Source organism: Rosa rugosa, chromosome 6, assembly GCF_958449725.1.
Source record: "Rosa rugosa chromosome 6, drRosRugo1.1, whole genome shotgun sequence".
NCBI lineage: Eukaryota > Viridiplantae > Streptophyta > Magnoliopsida > Rosales > Rosaceae > Rosa > Rosa rugosa.
The window spans coordinates 39,011,584-39,025,446 of record NC_084825.1 but is presented as its reverse complement, the minus strand read 5'-3'; the positions used below and the strand labels follow the sequence as shown (position 1 = coordinate 39,025,446).

Below are 13,863 nucleotides of genomic sequence, written 5' to 3'. Positions count from 1 at the left end.
TGGGAGAGGCTGTGCTTAACTAAACAGGAGGGAGGTATGGGTTTTAAGAATCTGTATGCTTATAATATTGCTATGCTTGCCAAGCAAGGGTGGAGACTTATCTCCAACCCTCAGTCTCTCATTGCCAGGCTATATAAAGCAAAGTATTTTCCAAACTGCTCCTTTTGGAATGCAGACATTGGGGACTCCCCATCCTTCTCTTGGAGGAGCATTTTACAGGGCAGACAAGTGCTGCAAGCAGGAGTTCAATGGAAGATTGGGGATGGAACTCAAGTAGATATATGGAATGATAAGTGGCTCTCGTTAACAATACCAAACTCATTGATTAGGCCACCCAATACGGAGTGCAGTATGGTGGCTGATCTAATTGATGCTTCAAGTAGGCAATGGAAGGCTCCCCTCATTTATCGACTCTTTCCTAACCATGTTGCAGAACGCATTCTATGCATTCCACTTGGGAGAAACCCTAGCCCTGATAGACTTATATGGAGCCCCGAAAAGAAAGGATACTACTCTGTGAAAAGTGCTTATTGGATTGCTCGAAGTAATGCAACATGTTTTAGCAACTCCTTCATCAGGAGACCCTTATACTGCACTGTGGAAAAGCATTTGGAAGGCGAAGGTCCCTGGCAAGGTCAGTATTTGTGTATGGAGGGCCTGCAACAACTTGCTTGCCACACGAGACAGATTACTTCTTAAGGGCTACACTGGGGAAGTACACTGTTTATTATGCCCGCATGGCATAGAGGATGCACGTCACTTATTCTGCCAATGCCCCACGGCTACAACAATTCTAGCTGCACCTCCTTTCAACCTACAAACTGACTTAATCTCTGGTGGCACTTTCAAAGAGTGGATGTTGGACAGAGCCCTTACGTTGAGTGGGGAGGTATTTGCCAAACTAATGATTATTCTCTGGGCTCTCTGGAAAAACAGAAACAATGTTCTTTGGAACGGTACACAACAAACAGCTCAAGATATTACCCTTGGCAGTTTTGCTTGGTTGGAGGAATTTCAGAAAGCTCGGGCTACCACCTCTCAAACCATAAAGCAACCTCGCCGCTTTTGGAAACCGGCTGCTTCTGGGGGACTCAAGTTGAACGTAGATGCATCGTACTTGCCTAACCAAACCCGAGGTGGGGTAGGAGGAGTACTGCGTAATGCAGCTGGACAGGTAGTCGCTGCTTTTGCTGGCCCCATTCTGCACGCTGCCTCTCCTAAACAGAGTGAACTATATGCTCTACGAGCCGGTCTCGACCTCCTGATTTCCTTACAGATACAGAACGTCACTGTTGAAAGTGACTGTACTGAAGCACTTGCAGAAATCTCTTGTGTGGATCATAGTCTGCTAGCTAATGGTGGCTTGGTTGATGATATTAAGAGAGCTATATCTCTTATTCCTCGAGTTCAAGTGCAGCATGCACCTCGTTCATGCAACTTGGTTGCGCATCGCCTAGCGGGAATAGGTTTTGAAACCACCCATCACTGGGTATGGATAGACCAAACCCCTGAGTGTATTCAGGATGTTGTAACCTATGATTGTAATCACCTCACTTGAGGCCTATTTCAATTGAAAGTTCGTTCGTTGATTCAAAAAAAAAAAAAAAAAAAAAATCATGACAATTCCACCAATGCTTTCTTTTATATTGTCAAAATAATGAAACAAAACATTATATCCTTGTTTTGACATAAGTATTTTTTCTAAATATTAAATATATGTTTATTAATAAAGACTAATCTCATAATAATACAACTATAGAATGAAGGAAAGAATACTAGATACTAAATCTTCATTATATTAATAAAGATTAATCTCACAATAATATACTAAAAACAATATATTTTGAGTTTTTTTTTTCTTTCTTTCTTATAGTGGAATATAAAAAATTATTTGAAATCTAATCTTAAAAAACTAAGATTAAGAAAAACGTTGTAGAACTTAATTTATTTTAATTTTCTAAATAGTTAAATAAAATTAATTTTTATTTGTTCAAATTAAGATTTTTAAATCGTGCTTTATAGTGGGTAGGCACGAGCACGGCCCGTTATTGACCCGGCACGAGCACGGCCCGGCACGATATGGGCTCGGGCCATGGGCTGGGCCAGGCTTAATGTTTAAGTAAATGGGCCGGCACGAGCCCGACACGATAATAAATGGGCCGGCCCAAGCACGGCACGAAGCACGACTAGGCCCGCTTAAAATGGGCCGGGCCGGCCCGTTTGCCACCTCTAATAGTATTCAATTAATCTTCAAATTATATCAAATTCAACACACTCTCCATATAATCCCCCAACTCCTTTCCAGTTTCATATCCAGCTGGCTGATCAGCTATGGACTATTTTTTGTTCCGGTTATACAAGGAAATTGATCGAGTTGAAAGCAGTATTGATATTATGGAACCTCGTGTAGTCAGGTACTTTTCTTATTCTATATCAATGAAAACACATAACAGGAAATTTATTACTCACCTGCATCGTTCCAATAACTATTGTTAGTAGAAACAGGCCACTAATGGAAATGACGACTGCAAAGTAAATTTCCCACAGGTAAGGACTTGTTTGTAGATTCGTGCCAAAATTACTGCAAAAAAAAAAAAAAAAGCTTATTTAAAGACATAAGCAATATCAAGATTCTAAAAATTGTTAGGCGCTAGTCGGGCGGTGCCAGGAGACTAAATCCCAGGAGTGCGGTTTTTATTTTTTTAATTTTATTTTTATAGTATATAATTATATAAGTAATTAACTAATTATTGTTTAACTAATAAAGAAAATATAATGCGTGATGCTTATTGAATTTCTGATCATGCCAAATCAATCCACTCGTATATTAATTACCAAATCAATCAATAAATAATCAATACACTAGAATAGTAGCTACAGCAGTTTCAAACAATACACCAAATCAATCACTACCAGATCAATACACCAGAATAATAACTATATAATTTCAAATCAATAAATACCAAATCAATGCACTAGATTAATAGCTACAGTAATTTAAATCAGTACACCGAATCAATCAATACCCAATTTAATACACCAGAATGGCACTCATCCATCTCCTTCTTCCCAAGACCTGAACCCCCCCCCCCCCCCCAATCCCACTTCAGAACGCAGATGTAGATGAACCATCGATCATGAGACCCACCCCTAGGACCCATGACCCAACCTATGAAGATCGATCCAGCACCGCAATAGTTCGCAGATCAGGACAACCCTAACAACCCCGCGTCGCCAGACTCATTCAAAACGACGCCCGTCCTCGATTTTCGAAGAACAATGGCCAATGTGTCGGCGTCGATGGATTTGAAATACAACGATAACGAAAAGGAAAACCCAAAAAAAAAAAAAAAAAAAAAAAAAAAAACCAAGCCGAAGCCTCCTAATACTGCTAAGCGGCCGCCTAGAAGTATCTCCTAGCATAAAATCGACTCGGAGAGGTGACGCCTAGCTCCTAGGCGGCCACTTGGGCCTATTTTTAGAACACTGAGCAATATGTACCACAAATTATAACAACTATCATTTTGGCACGAGAAATTTTAAATACACACCCCTAACTACTTAATACACATCCCTTTTATTTTATATTTCAAATTAGATTTTATAAGTAGGTTAAATGACCAAAATAGACATCTATGTATTAGAAGAAGAAAAAAATTGAATCGCGCATTTCTATGTCAATTTTTCTAAACCTTATACGTTGCAATACATCTTTCTTCTCCGCACTTCATCACCTGAATTTCGACTATGGACATGAATTTGAAGACCTCGTTCAACAATCTTCAGTTGAGATATGTATTCTTCATCTTGTATTGAATACAATTCAACGTAATCTCGAGAGCTATTTCATTGAGATCCACCGTCGTTTTGGAGGTGGTAGCCAGTAAGTTGTGAGAGTGAGTAGAGTAAGAAAGCAAAGCATTTGGGTTTTTTTTTTCCTATCAGTTTTTAGTTTTCATCTTGTGTAACATATTGAACATGTAGTGCATGAAAGTGTAAATTTTGCAGACTATATTGAAAGTTTAAATTTTGAAGGACTTGCAAATGTTCGAAATTTTATATTTTCAAATTCCAATTGATTGATGTCGTAATGGAGTTGGGATAGGCCAAAATTTCCAGCAAAAAATAGAAGAAAATATGTAAAAGAAAATTATGAAATCTCAATATACTAATATATAATAATCATATTAAATAATAATCTTAATAAAGTCAAATAATATGATATTTCATGGTTTTAGAGATTAAGGGTATTTTAGGTCATTTGGGTGGTGTATCTAGTCTAATATTAGAATGAAAAATTAAATAGGTGGTGTATTGAGTGTGGGGTGTGTATTAAGAAAATAGGGGGTGTGTATTTAAAACTCCTCTTTTGGCACACTTTTTTTGAAAAAAAAACTTATATTTCATTAAAATTAAGCGTACAATCATGTTGAAGCAAATCAGAAATGCAGCTAGGAACCTGACAAACCCAGGTCTCTTTACAGTTCGATTTGACGCCAATGTTGGCTAGGACTCTATGAGCCACCTTACCGTTTTGGCACACATTTATGCGTTTGCTAATATTTTTTTTTTTTTTTTTATCGAAAGAGGACTTCATTCATAATGAACTCAATTACAATGAGATAAGGTACAAGATCCTACAAGGATGATTGAATCTTTTTCTTTGAACATTTAGAAAAGAAAAAAAAGGGTCCTTGACCAAAAGCATCAAAATGAGCAAAATTTATCTAATTTACCCCAGCAACAGATTTTTATTCCCACCTACACAATTTAACATTAAATGACCATTTTTCCCTAAGCCTAATTAATAAATTGCAACATTGCCACTCTCTTTCCTCTCTCCTCTCTCTCTCCAGACAATGCCAGATCTCTCTGTCTCTCTCTGTCTCTCTGTCTCTCTGTCTCTCTGTCTCTCTCTCTCTCTCTCTCTCTCTCTGTCTCTCTCTCTCTCTCTCTCTCTCTCTCTCTCTCTCTCTCTCTCTCTCTCTCTCTCTCTCTCTCTCTCTCTCTCTCTCTCTCTCTCTCTCTCTCTCTCTCTCTCTCTCTCTCTCCACTGCTTCCTAGGGCCAAGGTCATGCTCTCTCCGGACAGTTTCGATGAGGATGGAGTCGAGGACAAGAGCAGCGCCGTCCAGGACGTTTCGAGACGCTGCCGGAGTCCGCCCTCGTCGGAACCTCCTAGGAGAAGACTCCCTTGATCGATCTTGATCAAATAGGCGATGACAACGACGTCGACGATCGTGATTACGAGGGAGTTGGAAATATAGGAGATGGGAGAGGCGTCATTGTGGCCGTTGGTGGTTGCAGTGAGGAAGGCAACGACGCTGTGGATTTGGGGAGGGATGCGGATCTAGTGACTTCGGAGGAGGAATCGGTGGAGGGTTTCGAACTACAGGAAGGCGGTGAAATTGATTCCAGAGATTCGCAAGTGCTTCAAGTGCTGCTTTATCCTTCTGCCCACCAGCAGACTCGAGTGAGATGCATGCCGAGGAGGGGCATAGCTGGTCTAGTCTGCTGGAGAACATGTGAGAGAAATAACTCGTGAAGTCAAAGATGGGAGGAGAAGAAGATGTGGGTGCCCGGATCATTTTTTAGGTGCCCAAATCAATTTATTTTTTTTTTGGATAAAATTTGGGCAGAAGGCTTAGAAAGAAAGAAAGAAAAAAAAAGTTCTATTGGGGGCAATAGATATTTTGAATTGATGTAATGTCCTCATTTTTTTCCTTAATCAAAGTTTTATTTATCTAATTTTACGGAGATTAGTTTCCATTCCGGCGACTGAAAGTTCTATTAGGGGGCAATAGACTTCTATTGGGGGGCAATAAACCTCTACGGCCCCATATGAGATCTACAACAACCTCTTTTGGAGACTTCCGGCGAGATTTCATAAACCTCTATTGCCCCCCAATAGACGTCTATTGGGGGGCAATAGACGTCTATTTGGGGGTAATAAATATTTCCGATGACCTATAAGATCTCCGACGCCTATGGTTTCTCTCTCTTCCATTTTCTCTCTCTAAGTAACAAAGGGGTGAGGGTAAAATAGTCTCCAAAAAAAACTTAATTGGGTATTAAGGAAGACATCCTTAGAGTGTTTTGGGTAAGGAGGAATTTAAAAAACTTAATGGGGTAAATGGGAAAAAAATCTCTAAAAATGGGGTAAATGAACAAAATCCCAAAAAAAAAAATGTAATTAAAAGTAGTACTAACGGCTACATGTGGGATTTTTTTTTTTTCTTCTTTTTCCTTTTTTAGTTCATTTTGTTGGAAAAAAAAAATAGTTACCCATACTTTTCAAATTGCCATTAGGACAAACTTCCTTATAATTAAAAAAAAAATTATAAATAAATAAATAAATTTATCATCTCATGTGTTCGGTAGGATTCTACAAAAAATTAATGCAATGTTCGGTAGTATACTGGATAGTCCCTAAGTTCGGCAAACATTTACTGAACTAATCTACAAGGACAAAGCCATCCAAATTCTTTAACAATATCCACCGAATAATACAAAAGCGTTGGTAGACTTCTAGTGAACAAAACGCAAGCTACAATATGTTAGGATTCAAGAACCATAGACAATAAAATTTGATGATGAAATGCTGAGAAATGTGTTCTAGGGTTTAAACATGAATGATGAGATTGATAATGTAAGCTTGGTATAGGTATAATTGTTTAGTAGGATGTAATAAGTAATAAACAACATAGTTATTAGTAAATTATTGTCCATGATTGTCATTTTGTATTAGAGTATATTAGTCTTTTAATAAATGAAGCAAATTTGATAGGGTGACAATAGTCGCACCCTATATATAATATTCATGTTAATTGTTTTTTTCAATCGCTAGATTTTTTTTTTTTTTTTCACATCTCTGCTGTTAAGGATGACACACCAATGAAGGTAGTTTATCAAATGAGAAAACATCCGTACAATACCTAATCTTTCGCCCATTCTAAACTTCGATGCCGTAAGTTTTAAAAATATCATAATGGTACCTAAGGTTCTGACCCCGACCGTACCTGTGTGTGTGATAAAGATTGAAGCCTTTTTTTGAAAGAAAATTTGATTGTTGTTGGGGTGGTAGTTGTTTTGGATATATATAAAATTGGTGACACTGAAGAAGCTAATTGTGATATGATGCAAAGGCTTCAATCTTTCATCGGAACATCTTCATCAATTCTGAGACAACCTTTGTCTATGGACCAATTGAACATACTCCAATTCAACCATTCACAAATTCATTCACGCCATTTTGTACAGAGCTTTACTAGGGATAGCAGCAAAAGATTGGGGATACCACCCTCACGCCCAAACCCCATGCCACCACTTTCACCTTATTCTCAGATCCCGGTGGTAAGAGCAAATGCACCGCAGCTGGCAAGACCATGGTCTTGCCTCTTAATCAGCCCAAAATAATAATAAAAAATCCATACACCGCATGTGTTATTGCCCGATTAAAAGCCTGATCGACCAAGCACACTGACAACTTTTGCTTCTTCATTTGGTCGACCAATCCCATGGGGCCTACATAATTAAAGCAGATGAAACAATTTATTTTATCTGCCGAGAACACTTTTGACCTTGCTACAGAGAAGAAGACAGAAACAGAAAAGAAGGGGAAGAAGAAAGAGAAGCAGAAGCAAGGGCAAAACTGAGAAGAACAAAATGTACTCTGCAGCAGATGAAAGTCTTGCCTTATAGGGGTGCACCAAAAAAATGAAAGGCAAAGGCAAAATCAATGAATAGTGCATAATTAGGAGGCAAAACCTCTCCTTTTGCCTCTGCCATTTGCCTGATGCGGTGCACTTGCTCTAAAGCCGATTGACCAGACAGTTGGAACCACCCATTCGCAATCATTGTCTCAACTAGCCTTCTTTTCCCTTGATTCACTGTACGCATTAAGCCCATCCCCCTATCGTGAATCCCCATCCAGATTGATGTTTTTTATGAAAATAAAATTTGATAGAGACCCACATAAATTTGAAATACTCTGGAGTTTTGTTGCATTTGGTTAGCCAGTGCTAAAGTTATTGTGAGAAGGGAGCAATGAATGGTGGGAGATGAATAGCAACATGAAACACTAATTTGTTCTACCTGTACTGCTTCTGTTAGCTTTTTCCATGAAAGCTTTAAAATCTCCAAGTCTTCTAACACTCAATCTGTTACCGGCCAGCCCAATCTATTCTTCAGGTAACAATGAGAAATTCCATTTTCTTTGTCACTATCGTCACTCAAACTAGAAAATTTTTAATGCAATTTTGCTATGAAGCTTTTGCGGGGGTTTTTTTTTTTTTGTCAAAATTTTATTTCATTGCACAGAGAGGAATAATATGTTTAGAGAAAGAAAAAAAATAAAGGATCAAAATATGAAAGGACAAAAATACCCTTCAATATATGCTAATTAGCGGACGCCGTAATGGAGCTAGGTACTATCGTTGGGTCGGGGTCAAAATCTCAGGTATCATTCTGATATTCTTTAAACTTGAGATACCAAAGTTTAGAATGCGAGATATTGTATGGACGATTTTCTCTTATCGGATTTACAATAGGTGGACACTCATGGAAGTGATGGAACTCATTACCTTAGTTTATAGAGTTTGCATAATTCGAGAACAAGCAAAGAGAGTGAAAGAGTATGAGGGAGGGAGAGAGCGTGTAAGACCAAAATACCCTTGAAATAGAGTGCACGTGATTTGATTTAACAACGTTAGAGACGGCAAGTATGAATTGTAGTCAGTAATAAGAAAATGAGGTACTCAAGTGATAGTTTATGAAGTTGAGGTACAAGTGTTGAATAACCTAAAGTTCAAGTATTATTTGTGACTTTTTCTCTAAAATTTTTAAAATTGTCAGAGGTTCACTTACCAATTTAGAAGGATTATTTTCTTAAATTTTCAAATTTTTACCAAATCTATGTTTTCACATCAGCTATCAAGATGGATTTATTTATTAGTATAATGAGCATACTCTTTGTTTATTTTCAATACAGCTAAAAAAAAACATAAATTAAGACAGAGTGAGAGAAGTTTATTAAAAAAAAAAAACAAGAGGTTAGATATTTTATGTTGAATGTGAATATATATGTTAATAAATGTATAATGTGATAATAATACTAACCTTAGATTTCGAAGGCCCCACCAAAAAGAGTAATACAACTTTTTAGGAGTCATTGGTCCAGTGATACCAGATTGAAAAGCATCATGAAATATTCCAAAATCAAATGTTGAAGCATTTGATGGATTTATTGAGCATAACTGATTAAGCACTGTGATGTTATTAGGAGTAGTGCCACTGCAATAATACGTAACTTTACATCGTGGAGTACTACATGCTTGGTACCAACATGATGCTACTCGTTGAATAGAAAAAAAGTACCAAAATGCTCCTAGCACCTGAAAGAATAGAAATGAAAAAACTAATTAATGATCGAAAAAAAAGTATATTTCAATCCAAAATTAAATAGCACCAAATGAAGATGACCTGCCAATATCTAGCTAATTCTTCTTCTCCTTCTTCTTTTCTTTTTTTTTTGAAAATTGTCAGCTGTTTTATAAATCAACGAAATTATACATAACGACCCACCCAAATAGGGTTGTTAGAAAGAGCTGTTACTTAAGCAATTCAACCCTTTAACAAATAATGAAACCCATCTAAAAATACCCACACTACCTGCGAATAACTAAAATGTGCTTAGATCTCTTGGCAACAATCTTACGTTCTACAAACTTCTCCCTCAAAAGAGGAGAAATCTACAAAATAACAATAAAAATAAAAATGAAACCCTAACCAATGCAGCCCAAGCCCAAGAGAAAAAAAGTAAGCCTACGAGGGAAAGGACCAGCCCACGAATTTGGGGAGAATCCTAGCCACAGGCTTGGCCACCTGAACAACCTGTGGACAACCACAGCCTCCGCCAGCAAACCGCCGCGCCTTCCGAAAACTAATTCGGACCCACGCCAGAGGAGGGCCACCACAATAGCGCCCCAACCACCATATCTCATCTATGGTCAACACATCCTTGGAGAAATCGACTTCACCAATCGGAGCCGCATCAACGGCCTCCCAAAACCCGCAGATCGAACCCTGTGTCCATCAATCCAATCCAAATAAAGAAGAAGGACAAGAGTCCAACAAGTTGCGAACCACGCCAAGGATCTCCATCTCCATTGTTCGCCGGGTGACCAGAGAAAGGGGAAAGCCCACCCACACCAGCTAAATTTACCGGGCCGTCGCTGAGGTACCTTCACACAGTCATCCTCTCAAAAGAGTTTTATATTTTCTATTTTTTTTTATTTTTTATTTATTATTATAGCTAATTGCTATTCAAAATTTCAAAGTCTTAACATTAGTTCTGATTTATTATTTATATATATCCATCCACTTCGGTAGGCACCAAACGGGGTTAAAGCATTACTCGTCGCCAATAATTGTAAGTAAACATATATTTTCTAGTTTCTAGCGAAGCCAAGCTGATAAAAAACAATAAAAAATAACTTTAAAGATGAATCTTACGTGACTAGTAAGGAAGTAGAGAGACAAAACACCCAGAAGACTTCCATACATGTCTCTCTTTCGGTAGAGTTTGATAAATCGACAGAACCTTGGTACATATGGGGCAGCAAGAAAGAAATTTACAAAATATATATCATACGGATGTCCATAACTTCCCATTCTGAATTGCAGAGCTAGTAGCACCTGATAGGAAAGAATTGGTTTAAAGTCCAGACATTAATTGATTGCACCAAGCTAAAATGCTAGTTAAACCTAGTCAAATAATAACCGCAGTGACAAAAAACTGTTTTTTTCTTTAAGAACTAAAATTTTTATTTTTTATTACTTACTTGTGGAATAGGAAGAACTGCGAGAATGTTAATTATAAGATGTGATTTCGATAAATTCTTTTTCTGAAATCGCCAGACTGAATATACTACGGAAGTGAGATCAACAAGTGATCGCAAAAAAGTAGTTGCAAACCCCATCTTTTCGTCAAATCCAATGCACTTCTTTTTGTCATTGATGAAAGGTAGGTACAAGAACAGAGGATCTATCATCAGTCCAATGACAAATAAAAGTAGAAATGTCATGTCCGGTACTTCCTCGAGTATTTTTGTTATCATATTCCGTACATCCATGAATGGTTTTGTTTCTGAAGATCCTCCAGGTGGAGACCGATTGGAATGACTTTTGTGTTGCACTTCAACAGGGTTAGTGCTGATTACAAAGGGAAAAAAATATGCAATCAGAAACAAAGGAATATAAAAAACTTTTTGAAGATTATAAGCAAGGCATAATTGCCAAAATACACCTAAACTTGGTTATAATTATCAATTTACACATCTAAATTGCAATTGCGAAAATTAACCCCTTAAACTTCGCGAAAATTGCTGATTTACACCCTCTAGGTCAAATTCAACGTTTTTAATCCAAATATGAGGGGTAATATGGTTATTTTATATTTATTTCTTTGAATAATAAAAATAAATTTTTTTTTTTTTTTTTTTTGTGTACAATTTTCATCTACTTATTTACTCATTCACTCCAGGCCTTTTTTTTTGTGTCAAAATTATGCTTACATTATATTATTTCAATATAAGAAAAATTAATTGGAGAAATAAATATCAATACTACAGTATTGGACGCAAGAGATAAGCCTATCTTACTAAGCCTTGAGAAATTGAGGACTTACCATATGCTAAGGATGGCAAAGTAAAGATAAACCAAGCTAAAATTTATTTCTCCACTTAATTTTTCTTTGTAGGCATAATTTGGCAAAAAAAATAAAAAATTGTGAAGTGAATGAGTAAATAAGTAGATGGAATTGTACAAAATAAATAAATGAATAAATAAATAAGTATATGGAAGGGCATGAATCTCCCTCTAAAGAATTTTTTTTCATTTATTTTTATTATTCAAAGAAATAAATATAAAATGACCATATTACCCCTCATATTTGGATGGAAAGCATTGAATTTGATGGATGGGTGCAAATCAGCAGTTTTTGTCAAATTCAAGGGGTTCATTTTCGCAATTGCAAGTGCTCGGTGTAAATTGACAATTACTACTAAATTTAGGTTGTATTTTAGCAATTATGCCTATAAACAATATGTATCTGAAAAACTATAACTAACCTGCTTAGCTCAACGTGGTGCTCCCCCCTACCCTGGTTATTCATAATTTATGTCCCTTTTATGTTGGATAGAATGCCTTGATCGAGCTATTAAAACAGCCAGACCAAATTGAGTCGGATACTACGTATAAATTTCCGAGCGATGCGCTCCAGAGGAAAAAATAGAAAACATGGAAACTGTAGATGATTAGTAAAAAAAAAAAAATTACCCTTCAAATACCAATATATGTGCTTTTCTAACAGGTCAGAGAGAAGGAGCTAGGATCTATGGAGACTGAAACTGAAACTGCTATGAGGCTATGATTTCAGTTACATTGCAGCAAATCCTACTTCGTAACGAAAACTAGCCAGAAAGTATATGGACCGAGAGATGCACATACATAGTCCAGTAACACAACACCCGATGACAATAATAATATAATAGCGTTGACGAAGACCTTGCAATGCGCGACGTCTTTTTCTTCATCATTTCTTCAAGGATGGTTCTTGGCTGACCAGGTGTGGCTAGCACCTCCTGACCAGGTTTTGAGATGTCCCTCTTGTAATGTTACACGTGTCCCTTCTTCCTTTTCTACTTTTATCTTTTTTTTTTCTTTTTCAGTTATCAATCCTGCAAAATAGATTCCTAAAGCACAGATCTAGCCTTCAACATGCCACATTTTCACCTAACGACTTCCTGTCTAAGAGCATCTCCAATGGAGTAGTTAAAATGCTTGTGTCAAATTCAAATTTGAAAGCTGATGTGTCAATTGTCATTTTTGACAAATTTCTACTCCAGTGAATATGTTAAATTTAAATATTATTATATTATTTTTTTAGAATATTTTATAACAAAAATAAACCATTTTTATCCAACATCTCCCACTTCTTCTTCTCTGTTCTTCTTGCTGCCGCACAACTCCGCTGCATCTCTCTGGTAAGTGGTAATATACTAATTTTGACAAAACACCAATTCCTTCTTCTTCCACATGTTTCGAACCCCAATTTCCAGATATGCCACACTTCTCATAAACTCAAATCCCAATTAATTCTTATTCACAAACCCAATTCCCATAATCACAAAAAAAAAAGCTCAAATCTTTGGTGCCAAACAGCAAATCCTACCTGCAACATACCACCCACCATCTTCAAATCCCGCCACCACCGAGACAAACATCTATCATGAAAGGTTTTTCATGACTTAATTTGGTCTGGGTAGGATGAAAGAGAGAGAGTTTTAGTATGTTATTCTCTTATGATTTTATTAGAACTCTAGTTGAAATCGAACTCATCCATGGTGAAAAGCTACTCGTGGTGAGGTTGAGGACATAGAGATTTTGGTGTATTCATGGTGAGAAAGAGCTATTCATGGTGAGGAGATCTGGGTAGGAATCTGATGGGTTTGGTCTGGGAAGAACGATAGAGAATTAGAGAGGAGAAGAAAAGAGAGAGAAGGAAAGAGAGAGAGGGAGAGAGAAACAATAAAAAAATAAAAGACAGATGACTATGGCTCTGTCAAATTTGACAGCCTTGGTCGAAATGTCAATTACACATCAGATATGACTTAAGGGTTGGAGAAGGTTTACATGTCTTTTATTACCGTTCAAGCACTCCACGTGGATTTAACCAATCCATTGGAGATGGTCTAAGCGGTTACTTTCAGGGCGGAATCACTGCTGTTCTAGGCTTATAGGAAACTAGTCTTTTGGTTTGAAAACTGGTTTAGAAAAACAGATAATTTTGCAGAAACATGAATAT

General features: G+C 37.1%; 1 protein-coding gene and 1 long non-coding RNA gene across 5 annotated transcripts in view; one reads left to right on the top strand and one right to left on the bottom strand.

The window, feature by feature from the left end:
- LOC133713816 (cyclic nucleotide-gated ion channel 1-like) overlaps positions 1–13,863 on the bottom strand; it is a 29,636-nt gene that overhangs the window by 15,554 nt on the left and 219 nt on the right. The window contains exons 1-6 of one of the 4 annotated variants that reach the window (XM_062139844.1): positions 12,336–12,470; positions 12,128–12,213; positions 10,841–11,210; positions 10,512–10,694; positions 9,117–9,391; positions 2,470–2,581 (exon numbers count right to left, since the gene is read on the bottom strand). In XM_062139844.1, coding sequence (XP_061995828.1) covers positions 2,470–2,581; positions 9,117–9,391; positions 10,512–10,694; positions 10,841–11,210; positions 12,128–12,171 — 984 coding nt within the window. In that variant the 5' untranslated portion in view covers positions 12,172–12,213; positions 12,336–12,470. Of the gene's footprint in view, positions 1–2,469; positions 2,582–9,116; positions 9,392–10,511; positions 10,695–10,840; positions 11,211–12,127; positions 12,471–13,863 lie in introns of those variants that run through there. The other 3 variants (XM_062139843.1, XM_062139842.1, XM_062139841.1) reach the window with 3 other exon arrangements.
- LOC133713818 (uncharacterized) lies at positions 9,499–13,568 on the top strand. The gene is made up of 2 exons (XR_009848259.1): positions 9,499–10,236; positions 12,370–13,568. It is a non-coding gene; the product is annotated as an uncharacterized LOC133713818 (long non-coding RNA).